The sequence below is a fragment of the Heliangelus exortis genome, chromosome 3 (genome assembly GCF_036169615.1).
Source record: "Heliangelus exortis chromosome 3, bHelExo1.hap1, whole genome shotgun sequence".
In the NCBI taxonomy this organism is placed as follows: Eukaryota; Metazoa; Chordata; class Aves; order Apodiformes; family Trochilidae; genus Heliangelus; species Heliangelus exortis.
The window spans coordinates 93,275,800-93,299,643 of NC_092424.1; the positions used below are offsets into that span (position 1 = coordinate 93,275,800).

General features: G+C 35.3%; 1 protein-coding gene across 1 annotated transcript in view; it reads left to right on the forward strand.

The window, feature by feature from the left end:
- Positions 1-23,844, forward strand: part of CSMD1 (CUB and Sushi multiple domains 1) — a 956,173-nt gene that overhangs the window by 911,190 nt on the left and 21,139 nt on the right. The window contains exons 55-61 of the mRNA XM_071741767.1: positions 9,728-9,916; positions 13,166-13,339; positions 17,063-17,245; positions 19,872-20,048; positions 20,675-20,854; positions 22,196-22,369; positions 23,270-23,443. Of these exons, the coding sequence (XP_071597868.1) occupies positions 9,728-9,916; positions 13,166-13,339; positions 17,063-17,245; positions 19,872-20,048; positions 20,675-20,854; positions 22,196-22,369; positions 23,270-23,443 (1,251 nt within the window). The remainder of the gene's footprint in view (positions 1-9,727; positions 9,917-13,165; positions 13,340-17,062; positions 17,246-19,871; positions 20,049-20,674; positions 20,855-22,195; positions 22,370-23,269; positions 23,444-23,844) is intronic.

Sequence of the window (23,844 nt, forward strand, 5' to 3'; positions counted from 1 at the left end):
AGAAATGTAACTTGTGTTTAATGGGCAGACGAACAGACGGGATCCTTCCAGGATGCCGGGTGAAGAAAGGGAAGCAGGAAAGGCAGGAAGGCAGCCGGAAGCTGGAGGCAGGAAAGGACATTTCAGTCAACAAAGTTGTGCTAAGGGCACTAAACTTGGGACTAAAATTCATATAGTAAGAAGCAAACTTCAGCTATTGGGAGCTTTATTATCTCCACCTGTTGTTTTATTAAAAATCATATTGTATTACAATGGTTGCTCCAAAGAATAATGATAATCTTTAGTTATTAGCTCATCATATTCTTTCGTAGATAGCTGATGCAATTTCAAGCTCAGTGTGTGTGGAATTAGACCTTTCATTCTCATTAAAACAATACAGATATGAAAATTCTGTCAGTAACTACCCTCAGAATTTATTCAAATAAGTAGTATAGAAGTATAATTATTGGATTGGAGAAAGGAATTAGGAAATTGTTTCTATTTAGGTTCATGTATTCTTTTTTCCCTTTCATACTCTACGGTAGAGTAGTGAATCTCTGTCACCTATGTGAGGCATCTAAGAAAGGTTTTACTTGTTGAAAATACACACTAATTCACCTATCCTGTAGATTCAGTGTGAGTCTATTTGACTTTCAGAGGCAGAGACTGCATAGTTTTTCTGAAGTTCAGCCCCATTTATGAGCTGAGTTACTCAGCTATTTATGTTGAACTAGAGTACATTTATTAAAAGGAAAACAAGTGAAAGAGAGAGGAAAAAAATTGAGGTAGGGCAATGCAATATTAAGAAGATTTCAAAAATAAGAGCATAAGAATTAGGAGCCTTACTGTTACTCAAACATTATTTCAGCTGTGTCACCTTTCTACTTCCATTTTCCTTTGTAATTCATTGCATGAATTTGAGTTTGATTCAGGCAATTCATGGGTTTAGATCTTATTTAGGGATGTTGGTTTTCTGAAAATAATGAGTATTATAGATGCAACTCTGCCAAAATTGTTTCACTTCAGAATGGAAAACTCCTGCCAGAATGGGGCAGCCTGGAGTTGTCTCAGTTGAGCACCAACAGTTTTGTCCATTCTCATGCAGGTGGTGTTAAGATGGGCTTTTGCCTTTCACTCAGTTCTTCTTCAGTTAGTTCTTCCCTTCAATTAGTATTTCTTTCTCTGTAACAATAGGTATTTTTCGGTGACTGTCTTGTATCTCTTGCATCATGAACTGTGAGGATCCACCTAATCTTGTCAACTGCTACTTGTCTGTTGCCTTGATGTAGGTCTGTATTACAGAGTTATTTAGGAACTGTAATCAATAAAGATGTAGATTTTATTAAAATCAATGTGAGATGTATTTATATAATTACAGCTTGAAATAGCAGTGTAAGGAATTAATAATTTTTTGTGGTTTTACACTGTAATGTTTATTAGCATACGGTCTGGAAGAACATAATCTCAAGTTAAAAGGAGATTGATTCTTTTCTGTCTTGTGTATCACCAAAAATTTAGCTTAAAATACAACTAAAACTGTAAGCATTACTCCAATGTCACCACTTCTGCTCTTGTCTGAGACATACAAAAATGAAGATGTACAAGAAGTAAGGCACCAAAACTGACCCTCATAACCTTGATTTAATGCAACATGCTTGCATTAGTGGGAGAAAAAGAGACTTGGTCAGACTGTTACAGAGGTGTTGAGCACTGGCTGTAGAGGATCCACATGTACCATCTTATCTTCTAACCTTGGTGTTCCTTCTGTTTTTTTTTTTTCCACACTGTTTTTTTGTGATCTCTTCGGTGTGGTGTTTTCTGCCCTTTCCTAAGTATATTTCCACAGAAACAAAAACTTTCCTCATGGACTCTACTGTGGCTAGGAGTTGTTTAGCTTAGAAAAGAGAAAGCTCTGGGGAATCTTATGAATGCTTGTCTAAGGGAGGGTTTAAAAAAAGACAGACAGACTTGTCAGTGGTGCCCACTGAAAGGACAGTATGCAAAGAGCACAACTAGAAAAAGCTTCTTTAACTGTGAGGATGGTAAAACAGATTCCCTTGAGACACTGTGGGGTCTCCATTCTTACAGATATTCAAAAACCTGACTGGACAAAGCCATACTTAGCAATGAGTTTGAGAATTCAGTGTGAAACAAAAACTTATGGTATATTTTCAAGAGTGAAAAGAGCAGTACAGAGCAGTCTGGTTCAAACCTCCGTAGCACCAGGCATGTTCCCTGAGAACACTTCTCTGCATGCATCTACCTCATTTAATTCTACTTCTTATGTCTGGGCAAAGGAGTCTTCTCAGCTGTAAGCTGCTAATAACTTCACAGCATACTTAGATTTGCATTGTTTCACTGGGAGCAGAATTCAAAACACGATTTAAGATCTGTATTTCAGCATGTACCGTAGTTTTGGACCATATGCTGTGAAAATTGCTGTAGCATGTTTTTATGTTAATTAAGCTTTTAAATTTGTAATTTGATATTGCTTGCATGAAAGGAGGAATCTGTATAGTTTCAACTGACTAGAGATTGTTATTAGAACTTTCCTAAGGCACGTAATAGCACTTGTGGCATATTCCTTTCCTTCTAAAATTACTTTTATCCTATGAGTGAAGAACATTTGTTTTAAAGTTCATTATACTGATAACTTATGAATTAGTGTACAAAGAAAGTAAATCTTTCAGCTCCTTAAGTATACTGCTGGGAAGAGATTGATGTTCCTGGCAAACCTGTATCATTTAATTCAACAGAGATTTTATGTATGACCTTTCTTTCAAGCCTTCTCTGAGTTCACTTGAGTCAATAATGAAGCTGGCTTCTCTTTTTCACTGAGATGCTACATGCCTTTACTACAAAATCTAGGTAACTGCTCAAAGCTATTGCAGAAGACTACTTTATTTTTATTTTACTGGATTTTATTTTAATGAAACTGAGCTATTATATATGCATGGGAAACCTTGATATTTTTAGAAAACAAAGCTGGGCAGTTTTTCAGGCACTCTTTTGCAATAATACATTGCCTCTATCCATTGTACCAATACTCAGTTAACTAGTTAAGTTACTGGCAGGAAATTTACCTAAGAAATTATACAAGGTTTTTCCTTGAAAAAAAAAAAAAGCAGTGCACACAGGAGATCATATATGATAAAACCTTCTAGGAAACAAGCTAAGTATGTATGTGTATACTAAATGTACTGAAAGCACTGAATTGCTTTACAATGGTGTTTCCCCCTACTCCAGAATTTAATTATTTGGATAATTTAATAGTTATTTAATCTATTCTGACAAACTGTTTTCAGGCATCAAGTTAAAAATGGCCACATTTACTCCCTTAAAATGGCCACATTTACTCCCTTAAAATGGCCACATTTTTTAATATTGGATTTTGGATCTCTCTTCTGAGATAACATAATTGTCAAAAAACCTATGTTTTGGAAAAACTCATGTTCCTACTGTTTCTCTCTTTCACAACTGAAAAAAAATGGCATTACTTTGTGACTTAAAGTGGAAACAGTATATGTTTTCAAATCTCTGCCTCTTTTATTTTTTTTTTTTTTTTTTTTTTTCTTAATGAGTTAGTGGTAGTCTTTTCTGGAATGTTGAGGTCACCCAAATTTATCTCCACATTCACTCTATCTTTGCCTTTATTTGATGGAGAACATTTCAAGTAGTCAATTTACTTTCCTTTATACTGGAATCAAATGGTATAAAATCTCTGTTCTCTTTAATGAGCCTTCCTGAGAGGGACTTGGTGCAGCCTGAGTGTGCTACGCCATACCCTAAAACAAAATGGATGCAGTATGGATTTGTGTTCTTTAGCAGTTTTGTACTGATTTTTTTTTTTTTTTTTTTTTTTTTTTACCTTTGGAATCATTCTCTACTTTTCAAAACAACTTTTAGTCACCCTAATGAGAACTGATTCAAATGATCTTAAGGAAACCCTACACTCCTGTTTGCACTGCAGGTGAATATATCATGCTTGAAGTAAAAACTGCTGCATTGGACACCACACTTAACCACATTTTCTAGATTGCAAGAATTCGGAAGAAGGAAATTTTTTTGCTTTGGTTTGCTTTACATTGTATAAAGTGTCCTATAAGTTGCTACCAGTTCTTAAAGCAGTATCAAGTTCATAACCTATGTCAGGAAAAATGAATAGCCTTTGCTACTGTTCCTTCAGAATATGTTATATCTTATAAATGAGATTTAAGGGCTTTTCTGCTTTTAAAACCAAAACTGTGAAGATCCGTTTGGCAAAGCTGCAGAGGTTTGAGCTAGCTCACATTCTCTTGTCTTTATCAGGAAGTACAGGCTGTTTGCTAGCAATAAGGAATTCAGATCTGTCTTTGTTCATATATCCTGGATTTGTACTGAATTTCTGACTTGAAAGGTTTTCCTTTCTTTATCTTATTACTGATAGATTTTTAATTAGAAATTAGACTTTTTGTCTGATCAAGAATCTGATATCTACAAGGAACTGTCAGTTTTGTTGTGTTTTTTAGTGGGTGTATCATGTGATCCAATGGCAATATGTTCCACTCCTTCACTGACAAGAAAAATGAAGCTTTCTGATGGCATCTGATAGAAGGGTGGGAGAGACTGAGACTGTTGATCAGTTCTACTCACCCAAAAATGAAGCAGCTCTAAATTTAAGCAGTTTTCTGTCTATGGTGGTATCAAGGATTCATATACTCTGTGAAAATTTTGTTTTTGTTAGATTTCATTTTACCAGAGTCAGAGGCTTTGAGACTTTTATATGCTTTGCATATTAGATATACTTTATCTGCTTATGTCAATAACATGTTTACATCCTTGAAAAAGATAATTAGTGCTTGACTAAGTTTCCTAAATAGGGAGTCGAGATGCCATACAGTGTTTGAGATATTTACCTGAAACTGGCAGAGATGACACAGGCCTTGAAAATTATTGCCCCACTCTCTAGAGGGACCTGCCTGGCTATCAGGCAAAGAATTCTTGAGGTAGCACAGACATCCTTGGGGCAAATGAATGCAGTTCCTCTCACATATGAAAAACAATGCTATGATTAAGAAAAATCTAAAGGGAAAGATTTTACATGACCTGATATTATTATGCCAAAAGTTATTTGTGTTGGTACCACTTGTACATGGATGCCCACAAATTAATTTATCTATAGACAATGCATTTAAAGATCTATGTCAATTAAACAATTTATCTTTCTGGTCTAAATGCTAGTGTGGCACCTGAGTTCATGCTGTAGATGGAATAATAAGAAGAGATTTTATATGTATCTAAGAGACATGAGTTTTTGTAACATGGAGGCAACTCAGTTTAAAGCTTAAAAATATAACTGCAAGTTAATGGAATTTCTTTTAACATAGTTTTACTTAAATTTAGCATAAATGTTTAAACATACTTTAACTTTTTGGAGTTTGTCTTTTTTTTAGTGTAGAGTTAACTAGTTAGCTCTGGCAGAAAATCGAAAATTTAAGTAATACTTAATTTTTTTTTAATAAAGAACGAATATTTGGCATGTTTATACCAATGGCAAGTATTTTGGAATGCTATTAAAAGTGCTATATGTCTTAGCTTTTCAGAAAAAAAAATGTGAATTATATACTTTATTGCATATATTAACCTTTGTTAAGGTCTTGATTATATTGAGATTATTTGGAAAATATAAGTGTTAATGTTCATTATTTCCAGCAATATTTATACATCATTAATTACAGTGAAAATTTCCTTGGTCTGGGTTCATCAGAAACATGTTAGTACCTTAGTTTCTGGATAGATTTTTAATAATATATGTAAAAACACAAAACATTGTGCTTCATAAGGAAATGCTTTAGTTTTATAGTCTACATGGCCAAGATTTCTATGATAAAATCATTCTCTAACTGAATCCCATGAAAAAAAAAAAGTTAAAAATCAGGCTCATATGCATATGAGACTTTTGCAAAGCAGAGTTTAAGTTGAGTAGTTTTGGTTTGGGTTGGGCTTTTATGGGGTTTTGGTTTATTTTCACTTCACTGGGAAGTTATCATCATGCATTGCTGACTTTGCACTGAACTTTTCTGTAGAATTTGTCATAAAGTCAGAGTGATTTCTCTACTTATTCATCCTGAGTGCCAGTCCCTATACATGTTCTAGATACCAACATTTGTACAATACTTTTCAAATAAAGAAGTTTAAAAACCCTGTTTATCAGATATGAAATTTTAAAAAAGAATCTTAACAACATTTCTGTCAGTGAAATTGGAGAAAAAAGAGTGAGTCTGAGAAAAAGAAATTAAATACTGTGAATGATGTATGTTTTGATGATGATTCAGCTTTTTAACAGAAAACTGCCTAAAGGATTCTGACATGGTCTTTTCACTTCTTTTTCATCAATGGTTTGAATCTACTCAGTGAGAGTTTCTGAAGTCATCAGGGCAGACTTAGAGTATTCTCCTGCTTTTCTCAGCAGACTAAATTGAGAATGCCAGAATTCATTTCCCCTGTAACCCTTGACAGCTGTCATTGAGGGAAAGCAATCTCCCTCTACTCCCACCATGATTTACAACTGAATCCCCAGGGTGAAAGGCAATCAGGGAAACTACTGACTTAGTTTTGTATGCTGGCCAACTCAAATTCTTTTCTAAAGTACTCCTTACTGCAGTCCCTCTTAGCAACAACACACTCATGTATATATATTTAAAAATCTGTAGCTGATGTTGCATGGTACTGCAGACATAATTTTGTTTACTTTTTAGCTTCAGGGATAGTATTCCCTTGCATAATCATTTGATCAGACTTCATGGATGAAGCAAGAACTTTGTTATGCATTCTATTGCAATGAGTATTCTTCATTTCATTCATCACTGAGTTGGCTAAACAGATCCTACTGGTACAAGAATGAGAACACTATCACATAGGCAAGTTGATACTTTGGAACTGTAATTCATTCTTTCAATATTCCATATTTCTGGTCTGCATGGAGAATTAGGTTTTTCTATTCTCTATTTTGATTCGAAGGTAATTCAGTTAGAATTGCTTTTCGGTAGCTTTAGGGCAGCATATCTTCATGAAACACAGCACTTTTTTCTTAACTTCTAATACTGGCTTTTAAGAAGCTAACTTAGCAGGCTCACCTATTAAACCAAAGTTTTAGATTTAAGAAGTTATATTTTGTTTTGGTTTATTTTAAAAACCTTAACTGTAGTAAAAAAAAAAAAAAAAAGGACAACTGTTGTGAATGCCTGTTAAAAATTAAACCTAGGGAAAGAGTTGAATAATCTATATGATGGAAAGAGTTTTTGAAAGTAATTATGTTCATAAATGTCAAAACCCCTCAATAAATGTGAGATTTTTTTGCAATAGGCTTCAGATTTCTATTTCAACAGAATATTCTGATATTAAAATTGGAAGAATTTGTCCAGATAGTTTCGATGTTCTCTTTCAACTAAGCCACTGTATATCTCAATCTAATAGCAATGATTTTCTGTAAATTAGAGTGGAAAAGTAGTTTTAATTCTTTCTTTCAAACAAATTATAAAATGTTGTTCCTCTGTTTATTTTGCTGCTTTTTAGTTTTATAGTATTCTTTCTGCACAGTATTTCACTATTTATTTTTAAATAAAACCATTTATCACTTTGATCTGGAAATAAAATAAGCACTCAGGATTATGGTTAAAGAAATAGACCTTTGGAATCACGGAATCACAGAAGGGTAGCTGTTGGAAGGGACCTCTGGAGCTCATTTATTTCTGCTAAATCGTGTTCACCTAGAGCAGGTTGCACAGAATGGTGTCCAGGTGAGTTTTGAGTATCTGCAGAGACAGAGACTCCACAGACTCTCTGGTCAGTCTGTTCTAGTGCTCCGTCACCCTCACAGCAAAGTTTTTCCTCATGTTCAGATGGAATTTTTTATGTTCCAGTTCCAGTGTCTGTTGCTTCTTGACCTGTCACTGGACACCGAGAAGAGTCTTGCCCCATCCTCTTTACACCAGTCTTTTAGATATTTACAAGCACTTATGACCTCAGTCTTCTATTCTCCAACCTAAATAGGCCCAGTTCTTTCAGATTTTCTTTGTAAGAGAGATGGTCCAGTGCCCCAATCATCTTTTCAGCCTTCTGCTGGACCCTCCCCAGTAATTCTTTGTCTTTCTTGAACTGGGAGACTCAGAACATACAGTACTTCAATTGTGTCCTCTCAAGGGCAGAGTAGAGAGGAAGGATGACCTCCCTCAACCTTTGGACCAGACTCTTTTAATGCCACTGGCCTTCTTGGCAACACAGGCACATTGCTGGCTCATGGTCACTCTTTGTCCGCCAGGACTCCCAGGTCCTTCTCTGCAGAGCTGCACTCCAGCAATTCAACCCCTAACCTGTACTAGTGGGTGGGGTTATTCCTCCCAAGGTGCAGGGTCCTACACTTGCCCCTGTTGAACTTCATGAGATTCCTCTCTGCCCATCACTGCAGCCTGTCCAGGTCTCACTGAATGGCAGCACAGCCTTCTGGTGTTACCAGCTACTCCTTCCAGTTTTGCATCATCATAAGGCTTGCTGAGGATGCACTCTGTCCCTTCGTCCAGGCCATTGATGAACATGTTGAACAAGACTGGACCCAATTTTAAAACATTTTTAGCTGATTGAATGAAATATTATTTAAATGATAAACTTTTGCAAAGGCTGACTTGTTCCAGTATATTAGCCAATCAGAAAATTCAAATTATACATATGATAAAAGTTAACCTTTTGAAAAAAATATGGTTGAACAGTAAAAAACTGTGCATTAGTGACTGTCTCGCTTCTAAAATTGTAATGCTAATTGACTTTCTTCTCCACTGATTATTTTTCATGAAAATTAATTTGAACTAGGTGATATAGTTGAAAGGTAGATTCCTGTCATTGTTTGATGAGCTGTAATTTATAATACTATATAATATTCTAAGTCTTTTTCTTTTATTTATACCATTATATTTAGAGAGAAGACAGGGGAGGGATAGAGGAGGCTTTTATAACTTTTCAGACAGCTTTCAGATGAATAGACTGAAAAAATGGGAGATTGCAATGGAGACCTCACTGTCCTATCATTATCTTCTGCTGACACTTCATCATTTTCACTGCAGGGTATAAAACAAAGGATTGGAGAGGGTGGATATACCTTAAATAAATACTAAACAGTCATGACAAAATCCATAATTTTTTAAGGGTTTTAAATGCTATCTGAAAAATTAATTCATGCTTGTTATTGCTTACACTCACTCCTCCACTATCAAAATTTGCTTTTCACAATCTTCCTTTTTCTGTTCTACACATTAATAGCAGAAAATGTTCTTGTTACTGTTGAAAGCATTTTTTCTCATTACAGGAAATGAAAAGAGAAAGTGTTGAAGTGTTGTTTAAAATTGATACTGCTTTTATTTTAATTTGGTTTCCTTCACATAAAAATTACAGGCAAGGCCAAATGAAGGCTACCAAGAAACAGATAAAAAAATGCCACCAATTTCCCTTTTATCATTGAACCACTTGTATGTCCAAGAGTATTATGAGAACTGGAGTAAGATCACAGTATTATTTTCAAAGCAGTAAGATATAGAGATTTAGGAGTCAACATATGTTATATTTAAGTCAAATAAAAACCACAATGGCTATCAAATGGACCACAGTCATGAGCTGCTAGTCAAGTAATAATTTCAAAAATAATTTTAAAAAATCACTGTTAAAATTTATTTTTGACATTGGTATTACACATCAGTGATGAATACTGTTTGTCTTACAGTGGTGAACTGCTCTGATCCTGGCTTTGTGGAAAATGCTATTCGGCATGGACAGCAGAATTACCCTGAAAGTTTCAAATATGGAACAAGTGTGGCATACCATTGCAAGAAGGGCTTTTATCTGTTGGGCTCATCTGCTTTGACCTGCAAAGCTAATGGCTTATGGGATAGATCACTACCAAAGTGTTTGTGTAAGTATTCGTTCAGTTGGATTAACATTAAAGTGGTGCAAGACTTTTGTCATGGTAGACAAAAAAAAGTTTAGCCATCTATTGAGGAACAAGAAGACTTTAGGATCAACGTATTGCAAATTGTACAGCTCAGTAAGAAAGCATTAAGACAAGATGTCGTGCAACCTGTCATAATAAAAAAAGGTTTAGAGGGAATGGTGCAGCTATTATTTCAAGTGCCAGAGAGTTAAGATTAATTTTCCCTTTTGGTGTATTTTTTAGGTAGCAGAAAACATCTAAGGAAATCTAAAATAATTATTTGCACGCTAGAATTTAGATTGATAGGCTAAGACCATAAATGTCTATCTCAGAATATTTTTTTTTTCAGACATATTGAACTGGTTATGTGAGAACAAAGCTATGAAATATTGTGTAGGTAAATTTTGTTCAAGCGTTTCTTTCATAACATCACTTCATACTTCTCCATCACTTTTTTCCTCCGAGAGGGAGGAAATCTTCTAGAGTTTCCTATAAACAATTCAATGAACTTCAGTTCTCTAGAAAATAACAGTTTGGCTGACTTTCATTTGCATCGAGATATTTTTATTCTCTTATCACTATTAATTTTCTGATGTTATATTTCTGAATTACAATGCAGTTATAGGAAATAAAAAATTAAATGAAAGTATAATTTAATTTGCATATTATTTTAAAGCATTTCCAGTATAGATTGAATAGATGATTGTTTACTTAAACGATTTATGAATTTTTATCTGTATGCCAATCACATCAATAAATGTTAGTCACTAGGTTAGTGAGAGAATGGGGAATCTAAATCCCCTAGAATTGTTGCCCATCTTTTCACATTTTGGAAGTTTGCTAGTGTTTACAGTTTATGGTTTTAGGCAGAGTTTGAGGAAAGTTGAAGGTGGAGGGGACAGGAGGGGACTGAGGGGAACAAAACAGGAGGGGACTGAGACCATGGGAGCTTTTTAATGAGCCTGGGAGGTGCCTACATTTCTCAGTCAGTGACTGGATTAGCTGCTGCTTATTTGCTGCTGATGGACTGAAATGCTATCTGAATCCTAAACATCACCAGGACAAATTTAACATTCTTTGTCCTAAGAAGAACTCAATTAAATGAATAGAGCTCTTTCTTTGAGAAAGATCTCTTTATCTATTCACAGATTAAGTCACTCAGAGTCTTTTCAAGTGCTGTGAGAGAGATGTAATTTTCAAAGGTTATCAGTGATAATTTATTTCTTAAAACCTGCTTTTGGTAATTGGGCAGAGTGCTTGCAGAGGCAGGTGAGATAAAATTTGAGCCAGACACAATATTTACCACCAAATCTAGTTCAAGAGTGAAAAAATATAGAAACATACTGCTCTTATATGCAAAGCGATACCCACAAATCACAGAATCACAAAGAATTACAGAATGTTAGAGGTTGAACTGTAATTGCTTAAAAGTTGATGCTTTGTTTCTTTTTCATAAACTGGGAAAATTATGCATTCTACTTACTACAAATGCTTGTACAGCTATACTAAGGAGACCTACATGTATTTTCTCCCAAAAAACTCTGGTCATCCGCTGCCACCCTTTCCAGAATTGTGTTAAAGATTAGCATTTGCATATACTTAAGCAAGCTTATTAGGGTAACTGACCTGGCTGAATACTACAGACTGTTTTGTGGGTTTGGTTTTTTTCCCTGTGGGAGTACTGTTCAGCCAGGTCAGTGTCCTGATTTGTTTTACCATTTCATAATGAATGTTTAAGACATCCCAAGGAAAGCAAGAGAAACATAGCAGTAAAAGAGTGGTGGTTGGGACTGTGTCATTTTGCAGAAACCCATTGTGCAATAAGTTTGTTTTTATCATGGGACATAATATAAATAATTTTCATGTCTGTCAGGAGTAATAGTCATCAGAATAACAGCAGTCTTTTTAATTTTTTTTTTCTGAAAATATAATTGACCAATCAATCAGTCAATCAATCAGTTGATTCCAGTAACTCATAAAGCTCCTCAAGTGTTCCACTTAAATGTTACTTGCTTATATTGTGTTACTGTTTACTAAAGTTATGTAAAATTTATTTTCTTTTTTTTGTTGGAGGTTTTTTGTGGGCTTTTTTGTTTTGTTTTTTACTGGATGGCCTAGGTTTTACACAAAAAGCATTTAGAATATGATTTCTAGTTCACCTTAGGATGACTTGGTTTTCCTCATATAAAAAATCTGAACTGCTTGTTTGCAAGTTACTCTATTCCAAAACTGTTTATCTGAAATACTTCTCAGACAAAATGTACACATTAAGCATAAATATGACTAATAATTTAAAAAAATATCAGTAATATATTTTCTTCATTCTCACTTTAATGCAACACAGTGCCATATATTGCAAAAATATATATTTTGTGGTTTATTTAGTTTCTCTTTACTGCCTATGCTGCACGTAGTTATTTTATAGATACAATAAAGTACTACTACTTACCATTATAATATGTGTAATGTATCAGCACATTTAAACATTATTAGTTTCTTCTTACCCAACCTAAACAAGTTGGGTAACAGAGAACAAGTCCTCTGAGGAACTGGGATTGTTTACTTTAGAGGAGGCTGAGAGGAGACCTCATTGCTCTCTACAACTACCTGAAAAGAAGTTGTAATGAGGTGGGCATTGGCCTCTTCTCCCAAGTGAATGACAATAGGACTAGAGGAAATGACCTGAAGAGGCATCAGAGGAGGTTTTGACTAGATATTAAAAAAATTTCTTTACTGGAAGAGTAGTCAGGCACTGGAACGAGCTGTGGCCCTATAGGACATGCTATAGTGTGTTGGGCATGGTGAGCATTTTGGTTGGGTTTTTTGGTATTTGTTTGTTTGTTTGTTTGTTTGTTTTTCTCCTAGGTGAACAGCTGGGCTCAGTCATCTCTCAGGTCTTTTCCACCTGTGACGATTCTGTGATTGTGTAAATGGAAATAATGTGTATTAGTTGTAGGAAAGGACAGTTAATGGAAATGAATGAGGAAAGAGCTCTGTGTATTTTCAGGGAAAGGCTAAAATGGATGGGTTAGTTTTACATGTAGTTTTAGGTTTAATCCTACAATTGACCAGTAAGTCATCTAGATCTAGAGCAACAGCAAACCTGAATATATGAAGGAGTTGAAATCCAGGAAGAAGTTTATGTTGTGTGGAACCAGCCTGAAATTTAAAGGTTGTAGTAGGCTAGTTCTGTGCAAACACCTTATAATATTGTGCTCTCTCTTCTGTTAGCTATTTCTTGTGGACATCCAGGGGTACCTGCCAATGCAGTTCTTTCAGGAGACAAATTTACATATGGCTCCATAATTCACTATTCTTGCACAGCGGGTCGAAGGCTCATAGGAAATTCTACTAGAGAGTGCCAAGAAGATAGTCACTGGAGTGGGACTCTCCCTCACTGTTCAGGTACTTGTATTAACCATCATCTGAATGTCTTGTTGCATCATAAGCAAATAGTATAAATTATGCAATGTTCTTGGTGCTGTCAGGAAGTATGGGAACAATTTATTTTATGCAGATTTAGAAGAAGCTATAAAATATTACACAGCTTTCTTGAGCTCAAGATGTCTGACAAGATTGCCTGCTAAGGATATCCACAGTGTATTAATAATAAAGTTTTGTAAGGGAAGCAAATATACACACTTTGGTGTGTAAGAAAATAAATACCTGATGGGTTTAAGAAGAAAATGGCTTTATCAGAAAATTGTTCCATAATTACACCTTGTAGAATTTTCTTATAAATTCTCCTAAGCTGCTGGACATGTCCACTGTTGGACTGATCTGATTCAATGTCGTTCAATTTAGATTTGACCTAATTTGAAGAGGTGTGAGTTGTTTAAAGTCTGTACTTTGAAAAAGCTCCAAAGAACTGTTCATTGAAAATGGTCCATTCATAAGCTGTTTCTACAGGAATGCTCAGCAGAATTTGAACTACTGAGGAAAGGAAGTGAATTTTAATCATTAACTTTCTTTTCTGCTCTCTGCTCCTCAAGGAGGAGTTTATACTTAGAGTCTTCTCACACTGCTAGGTCTCACTGCCACCATGGTCTCTGTGCCTAGATCTGAAAGGAATCTCTGCTGGACAATCATAAAGATAGTTTCCACACAGAATTGGCCTTTTCTTGTTTGACATTTGTGTCACTGTCACCTTTTCATCCAATATAAAATGCCAGATCTTAGACTGCATGGTAACTTCAAAATATTTAAGGTCAAGGTCAGAGCCCTCTAGTGCTTTTACCTAACATCCCCCACCACAAGGGAAATTCTTATGCTGTTGGTTGAAAGAAATTTTAATTAAAGGAATGAGACTTTTCAGATATAACTCAATAATATTTTTATAGACGCATTTTAAAAACATTAAAGACCATTATAGTAATCTCCTATGACTGGGAAAGTATGTCTAGTGTTACCAAAACTTTGTTACTGATGCAGAACTTAACTTCCTAAGCTTGAACATGATGTGACACCATCTTGAGAGCAGGCTGATTCCCTAGAAAAATGAGAAATCTATCTTTGTTGTAGACCTATATCACCTAAAAATAAACAAACAAACCCTCCTAAACAGCCAAGTTTATGCTAAAGAATTAAACCCCATGGGAAAACAGACTGTATGTTTCAAGTGTTTTATTGAGACTGGTTTTCCTATTCCTTAAGTATAAAACTAATTAGCTATCTCAGTTGTCCTGAGCACAGTCATTCTTTTACAGACATTATGGATACAAATTATTCGTAGTTGTTTGTTTTATTGTTTGTTTTCATTTAGTAATATCCTGAATATCTAACATGGAAAATATAGTGCTTTTTATAACTCTAAATGCCTTAGACAAATGAGACATATTTTTAGATTTTTTGCTGTTTGAGAGGTTTTGTCTGTGTTTTGTTTTTTGTTTTGTTTTTGTAATTGAGGTTTTAATGCATGATGGTATAAATATGATCTCAGGCTTTGTTGTCACCTGGGACCTGTTGTAGTGAGGGACACTGATATCTTATGAGTTAAGTCATAGTTTTTTGCTTAAAATGACTCGCACACATTTTTCAGTATGGATATGTTGTCTACACTGTTAAACAAAAGAGTCTAGACCTTCATAATACTGTAACTGCCTTTAAATTTAAGCTTGCATGGCTCCAGTTTAAACTTTCTCCAAGAAAAAACTTGATGTGTCCAAGTAAAAAATCTGGTCATTCATCTGTGTCAGAAGTGGGAGTGGAAGGTCTTAAGGTAGCTTAAAGAATCACCGACAAAGATATTAGGCAAAAGGTTAATTTAATATAGATTTATAAAAGTAAAACTTATCAGAGTTCAATGGCAAAGTTCACTATGTTACTTACTATATGGAAGGGATATGTAGGGCTTGGAATTGGACCGGAGGGATTACACAGAGATTGGAAGAAATTATTTACACAGGTATAGAGAGAGATTGAGTCATGATTAGGTTGGAGTGATTTGCACAGGGATCAGGGAAACCAATGAGGAAGGCCCTTCCTTTCTTTGAGTCAAAGGTTCAGAATGGACTCCCTTAACTTCTTCTGGGGGCAGCTGGATCCAGACTTAGTCCCAGACTTGGTCAGATGTTTATCACTAACAGGTCTATGTGTGAGGATCTCGGTGCAGTTTGTTAACACATAATTATGGGTCTGGTGTAATTTGGAACAGTAGCAAATTGAGGTTGATTGACACTTCTATAATGAATCACAAAATCACAAAATTGAATTGTATTATTTTCTAGCAACTCTTAATCAGTTAATAATCAACAGTTTGTTATAATCAGACACAAGAGTTCAATTAAAGATTTAAAAAAGTTTCTAAACTAAATTGCTCACATACACACATCTTTATTAAGATGTTAAATTTTAGTACTTAATCATGTTTGATCTGCATGGAAATAAGTTACAATGGAATATCCTTCCAGTTGATCTCTGTGAAACTGAATTATAATTACTATAATCTATTTTTGTTTGGTTTTGCTATTTTATTTTTTTTTTTTAATTCTGCAAAATGAGAAGCAGTGGAGTACTCATTCTTTTCCTTTAGATAGACCAACTTTGTCACACATTGGGTAGCAGACTGGTGCAATCTGAGATCTCCAAAGGACTAAATGTAAGGATCAATATGTCTAGGGTCCCAGGTTGATTGACTTTGGTCAGTTTTTCCATTGTGGCCACAATTTGTATTGATCTTTGTATTGACCTTTGGCAACTTTTAGAGTGGGTTTATCATCCAAGCAGAAGAATTCTGAAGTATTTTCCCCAGGAAACAGAGCTCTGGGAGCAGTTCAGGAGTGCCTGATTGCCCCAAAATACTGTATTAGCAGGGGAACCAGAAGGTACCCAGTTGTTTCAACTCACTGCCCCAGTAGGCAATATCAGAAAATCCTGGATAGTCTCAGTCTTCCACACTTGCTCTTGAAGCAAGCACAATATTGGCTGGTGTGATCCAGTGAGAGGAGGTCTACACCACAATCAAATAATTCCTTCAGCAAAGTCCCAGAGCAAAGTGAGACATTACCCAAATTTTGAATTTAAGGGCTAAGGAAAATTGTAGAATCATGAAATGTTTGGTTTCAACATGTTTGGTTCCTAAACCAAAAAAGGTTTGGAAGGAACCTTAAAGGCCATCCTACTTCCAAATTATGAGGACTTCTTGAAAGGCACAGAGGATCAGGTACCATTTAGTCTTTTCTGTGGATATATGTACTTCAAATATATTTCATGAGAAACCTGACTGTGGTTTTCTTTACTCTTGCTCCTATCTAATTTTTGTTACTGCAAGCAGAGAAGTTGAACTATAAAATAAAAAGTGTAGAAAGATTATTTACATCAAAAGTATAACAAAATTTCTTGAACTGAGGAAAAAATGACAGGGGCGCTTCTGGTGTTCACACTTATCTTCTATCTTCTGTTTATATTACATGCCATGTTAGGTCTGTACAGATGTGGGATAAATAGTAAGCTAAAAAGATGTTATTTTCATCTTTGGCTGTGGTTTCACCCCCATGCACTGGAACAAAAGGGATTAATTATAAGAGAAACAATATAGTTAGTAGTACTGTTTGCAAGAGAGTATCTTCACTACCACTGTCTTTGCACGTAACATCTCTGCAAATAATTCTGCTCTATTATGTTTTACAGGAAATAATCCTGGCTATTGTGATGATCCAGGCGTACCAGCTCACGGATCTAGACTTGGGGATGAGTTCAAAATAAAAAGTCTGCTACGTTTCTCATGTGAAATGGGTTATCAGCTACGAGGATCTGTAGAACGAACATGCCTGCTAAATGGTACCTGGTCAGGCGTACAGCCTGTGTGTGAAGGTGGGTATTAATTCCACTGGAATTTATGGCACCGTCATAATTTTTACTGACATTTTATTCTTTAATTAAAAAGAAGTGCTATGCCAAAAGTATGCTTTCGTATTGCTCTACAGAAATTTGGCAGTTTGCAAGCAGTTATGTTTAACAGTTAAATCTGAACAAAAACTGATACATTTTTTGGTGTATATATTCATAAGATTACTGGAAAATTATTCTAGTAAAATAAATATTGACCCTGAAGTAGAGAACAGATACCTGAGTTAGATGTTAACTGCTTGAAAGAGTCCAGTGAAGAGCAACTAAGATGATTAAGGGAGTGGGACATCTCCCTTAGGAGGAAAGGCTGAGGGAGCTGAGTCTGTTCAGCTTGGGGAAGAGGAAAATGAGGGGTGACCTCATTAATGTTTATAAATATGTAAGGGACAAGTGCCAGGAGGATGGAGTAAAGCTTTTCTCAGCGGTCACTAACAATAGGACAAGGGGTAATGGTTATAAACGGGAGCATAGGCGTTTCCGTATAAATATTGGGAAGAATTTTTTCACCGTGAGGTTTGATAGGGCACTAGAACAGGCTGTGCAGGGTGGTTGTGGAGTCTCCTTCCCTGGACACATTCAAAGCCCACCTGGATGCGTTCCTGTGTGACCTGCATTAGGTGACCCTGCTCTGTCAGGGACTAGATGATCTTTCAAGGTCCCTTCTAACCCCTAACTTTCTATGATTCTATGATTCTATGTAAAATTAAAGAAATGTTTCTGACTGAATATATGAAAATGGTATGATAAATAAATCTTTCATACATCTCCTAATAACAAATCATTCCCCCTTGTTCTGTTACTGCAGGCCTTTGTAAAAAGTCTTTTTCCACTTTTCTTATAAGCCCCCTTTAAGGGACCATAATAAGGTCCCCCCAGAGCCTTCTCTTTAGGCTGAACAACCCCAGCTCTCTTAGCCTGTCCTCATAAGAGGAGAGGTGCTCCATCCCTCTGATTGTTTTTGTTTCCCTTGTCTGGACATAGACTCAACAGGTCTATGTCTTTCTTGTCCTGAGGGCCCCAGAATGGGATGCAGTACTCCAGATGGGCTCTCACAGGAGTTGAGTAGAGGTGAAAGCTCATCTCCCTTGACCTTCTTTTTATGTAGTTCGGGGTATAATTATGACTGGAATTCCTCTAGAAACTTCCTCTAAGAAGTAATGAGTGGCAGAGACAAACCTCTGTGTAGTGACCATAATTCCCCATCTTCTGTATCCTCTACAATCATTGTGGGGCAGGTAGAGGAACCTGAAGTGAAGGACTGAAGTTAACAGTGGGAAAGAGGGGAGTAAAGGTGTTCTTTTCGTGTCTGGGTTTTTTTTCCCTCTATGAAAGTCTATTTTAGTTGGCAATGAATTAAAGGAATAGTCCCCATGTTGAGTCTATTTTGTATATAATAAGGAATTCCCCTGTTTTTATCTCAATACATGAGCTTTGCCATCCTTCCTGCTGAGAAGGGGGCAGTGAGTAAGCACATGGATGGGCCTTTGGCTGTTATCCAAGGCTAATCCACTGCAATAATCCAAGCCATTAAGTTTAATCATACTTATATTTGATCATATCGTTGTATTAGACTAAATCATTTCTCTTCTCAGGAGACCACACTTATTTGTGCTGTAGGAAGAGTAGAAAGAGTTGCTAGCTCTTGAAAGCCATGCAAGGGAAAATTGATTTATGTTCTACCAGTCTTACAAAACATTCATGCTCCGTAAAAGACTGAAGAAAAATTTGATTTACATGCCCACTTATGCCTAACTCTTGATTAACCCTGTTAATCTCTCAACATGACGACAGCTTTATTTTATTTCTGTGAACAGGAGTGGAATGTTACTGTATATTTGCCAATGTCCTATCTGCCAGAATGGTCAAATAATGATTCTTTTGAGTCCATTTGTTAGAAAAATTCAAAACAACCGACCAATAAATGAAAGAAACAATAGTTCTCATGACAGGCTGGTCCATTAAATAAAACAAAAACAACCACTAAAACCTCTGAATAAACACCATGTAAACAAAGTAAACCACTGTCACATCTCAGATGTGTGAGGTTAAAACATAATCATTACCACAATGTGCAGCTACAGTTTTCAAAAAGATATGGAGGCCAATACAGAATGTCTGTTCTTTTCTTGATTAAAAGATTAAATGGGAAGAAAGATCTTATTTTACTATTTATGCATTTTTTACAATTGGAAGAAGAAATACTAGAAGACAACTAAAATAGGAAAATGTGCCCAAAGGCAAAGCAGGAGCACAAGTCTGTCAAAAAGTTCCGAATAAGCTTTTTTCTCTCCCAGTGACTGTATTGGGTGGAGTGGAACAAGTAGTGCAAACTATCTGAATCAGGGACTGAAAAAGCAAAACAGAACAAAAGCAAGTAAAGTGATCATATTAACAGAGAGAAATAAGTTATTAGCTCAAGAATGTGCCTATCAAACATTTTCTAAGTAAAAATTGCTGTAAGTCTGTAAGTTTTTAAAAAGATATTGACCTACTTTTTTTTTTTTTTTTTTTTTCCTAACTTTTATTTATTTATTTGTTAGTCACCTGTCATGGAAATACTGATTTTTGTTTTTTAACCTTTTCTTCACAGCTGTATCTTGTGGGAACCCTGGCACCCCAGCCAATGGTATGATAGTATACACTGATGGAATATTATTCTCCAGCTCAGTCATTTATGCCTGCTGGGAAGGTTACAAAACTTCAGGGCTAACTACTAGACACTGTACTGCTAATGGGACATGGACTGGCACTGCTCCAGACTGCACAGGTCAGAAATAAATTTTCTTCTTCTACAGTTTTAAAGTAGTAAGTCATGTAGCTTTCCTATTGAAAATTCCTGTTCGGCTAGATAAAATAACACATTTTCTTAACTAAGTATAAATTAATTTCCTTATATCCAATTCCTCTCTCAATTTCAAACCATTATCTCTTGCTCTGTCACTGCAGGCTTTGATAAAAAGTCACTTTCCACTTTTCTTAATAGACATTCATCTGTCTTATAATACACTAATATAATATATATATGTATGTACATGCCTTTTTAATATATGCTAGATGTTTACAGAGCTATCTCTGTAAGGTAAATATATAGGTAACTTTTCTCTATGTTTTTTATCTCATTAATATCAGCATCAGTACCAGTAGAGTCAATCACCTTAAGGTGTCTTTAAGGAAAACAGAAGTTGCCCCACATTATTGCAATGCCTTAAAAATATTACTTGTTAGCTAAAAATTAAAGACCACGTTTTTAATTTTGTGTGAAATAAACTGATCAAATTTTTTTTCTGTTTGGTACATTAAAGAAAGGCCAGTAGGTATATGTAGTTCAATGTTTAATTTCATCTTTATTGAAAAAACTAACAAACAAATCTTTTTTTTTCTTTTCCTTGCTAGTGATCAGCTGTGGAGATCCAGGTGCATTAGCAAATGGCATTCAGTTTGGAAATGATTTTACCTTTAATAAGACAGTCAGCTACCAGTGCAATCCAGGATATTTGATGGAGCCTGCCAGTTCATCTACCATGCGTTGTATAAAAGACAGCACTTGGAACCAGAGTAAACCAGTTTGCAGAGGTGTGCTTTTGAACTTGAACAGTTTACAAATACTGTTTTAATACTCTGTGCAACATTTACGAATCAGAGTCTTTATTTATGAAAAGTTGTCATAACTCTGTGGGATTATTACATGCAAATGGCACTAAAACATTTAGATAAGTATTTATGTAAAATCTGTATTAATTTTGCACATATGCTGTATAATAACAGTCAGAATAGCGACATGAATGTCTACCGTAGAACCAAATCACTCTGCAATGAAGATTATAAGAGTGCTCAGTTTAAAATGCTAGGAATGAAGTACCCAGTTTCCTTTTTGGGCTCTTTTCTCTTTGATTAGGTTGTCAGAGTTCTTTAAATGGATTCTCTAAACCAAACTTTCTATAAAATATTCCTTTGTTGCAGTAGTGTAGCCATCATAAATTGCAAAAAGATTCCTCACGAATAGCTGAGAACAAGTGCTGACATAAAGGTCATAGAGAGGATGATGTTGAAAAGTAAACAGGGCAGACTGGAGAAAATTGTTAGCTCTACTACAGCAGCCCAGGGAGTAAATTTAACAGCCTAGCCTGGGCAACTCCTGCCTATAAAAGGCCTAGACTGCCAGCTCATCTAGCACCACTATAAAGTGATGTCAGAGTCTGGCCTACTAATAAAATTTTGGCATATATATTGACTGACCATATTTTCTGTTGTAAAAAAATTGAGTGAGGGATTTTATGGTTGTGCTCATTGTTGAAAGAACTGATGTGTAAATGTAAACTTGATCATTCCAGATTTCATGGTTTGGGGCACTCTTTCAGAAGCTGGGAAACATTAGAATATTTTAAACCATCTTAGTCACTAATTACCAGTAAAGTCTTTTCTGTTCACTGTGTGCTGAAAGCCTTGGAAAATCAGCAGGTGAATGAATACAGTCATACTAAGGGCTTTAAATAGTGCTAAAAATTAGTTTAAAATAATAAGCAAATATTTTGAATCATAGAATCATGGACACCTATTATTGAAATAAAGCATATTTATTGAAAACTTTTACCTAGCTCAGTAGCCTGTTGTCAACAATTCATCATTCCGTAATGAATATGTATGGAAGAGATTCAGTGCTAAGTAAGCTATTTACTCTTCTGATGTCTAGAAAGCTAGAGTTCAAGGACTTCCTAAGCCTAGAAGTGGAATTTTTTTATTAAAATTATCTTTCAGTCTGTTACAGGGTGCTTTGTCAGCACAGAAGTGCTTTGTTGGAACTGAACAGCATGAAGCATTTTTTTGTTTGTTTCAAAAGTACAAGTAGATATCATATTGCATTCTCCTATATCCTCTAAAGTCTTGAAATTTTAACTTTTTCATTTGTTAACACAGCTATTACCTGTGGCCCTCCTCCACCAGTGCTCTATGGGAAAGTGGAAGGCTCTGATTATCGTTGGGGTGCCAGTGTGAGTTACAGCTGTGCAGAAGGCTATCAGCTGTCCCATACAGCTATTCTGTCATGCGAGGGCCGAGGAATTTGGCGTGGAGACATCCCGCAATGTTTGCGTAAGTTTTCAGGGTATGGTTGTGTTGGGCTTCATCAAAGCTACAATTGTCTCAGGCTATAGTCAGTTTCTAGCAGTTTAATAAAGACTTGGCTACATCAGGTAATATATGGAGTACTACAGAATTGTCCTTTCTTTTTCCAAAAAGCATATCTTGTCATGAAATTGAGTGTGTCTATTTAATGTCATAAATATCTTCTTTTCTTTCTTTCCCCAAAACTCACCTCTATCTCTTGGACTCATCACTATTTGCTTTATTCATAATCTTTTTGCATTTTCTGAATTTGATTTGTGAAGAGCAATTAAAATTTTCCCTGAAACTTTTTTCTTCTCTGTTTCATCTCCCATATCAGATGAAAGCAAGGATCCTAAGCCTTAAGCTCTTCTTTTTAAATTCTTTTTTTTTTTCTAAAAGGTGTGTACAAACTGTCATATCATGGTTTTATTTGTTGTTCAGCTTCTTCAAAATCTGTCAACTCATCTCTTTCAGTGCTTGTCAGGATTCTAAAAAACTTTTTTTTATAGGACAAAATTTTTCCAGTCTACTAATCTGAGCGCGACCAGTATGAAAAATGGATACATTTTGAAGAGCTGCAGTATAGTATTGTCTACTTTGAAATCACTTTGCCACCCAAATCTAATCAGCATTTAAGTGTCTCAATTAAAAGGCCTGTTTTTCTCAACTAAGTTATATGCTTATAATCACTTTAAGAGAGATAATTAAATTTAAATTGCTGTCAAGAAATTATCTGAGCTATGATCCTACACAGATAAATGGATGTAGCATTTGCACTCATACTCAAGAGTGCCTGGCTTGCATAAAAAGCAATGTAAATACTACAATTGAAGGATGTGAAGTTTTTAATGTTTTTTTTTTTCCCTTTCCTTTTGTATGTGTTAGCTGTGTTTTGTGGTGATCCTGGCACTCCAGCAGAAGGACGCATCAATGGAAAAAGTTTCACTTACAGATCTGAAGTTAGCTTTCAGTGCAGACCCCCTTTTATTCTGATAGGCTCTTCAAGAAGATTCTGTCAAGCAGATGGCACTTGGAGTGGAATTCAACCAACATGCATTGGTAATAACTACCATTACTTATGTTGTTTCTATTGAGAATATTCTTGATAAACTATTAAATTATAATAACTCTAGCAATTAGCTTACCAAATAGAGAAAAAGTCTGTGTAATACAAAAGAAATAGATAAATAAGGTTATATTTTGAGTATAAAAAAAAATATGATAAACACAATCGCATATGAAGTAATTTATATATGATTGCTTGTCTGCCGGAAATGCAGAATGTCAATAAGTGAAAGTGCATAAATTTTGTTCCATCTATTTTTAAAATCTTTTTAGATATGCAGAAGACTGGCAGGTTAAAAATCAGATTGTGTTGTTGGAGAGTTAAAGGCATTTGTCAGAATAAATCCTAAATCAAAAAACTTAGCAGCGTTTGTAAACATGGCTTGTACAGCTCA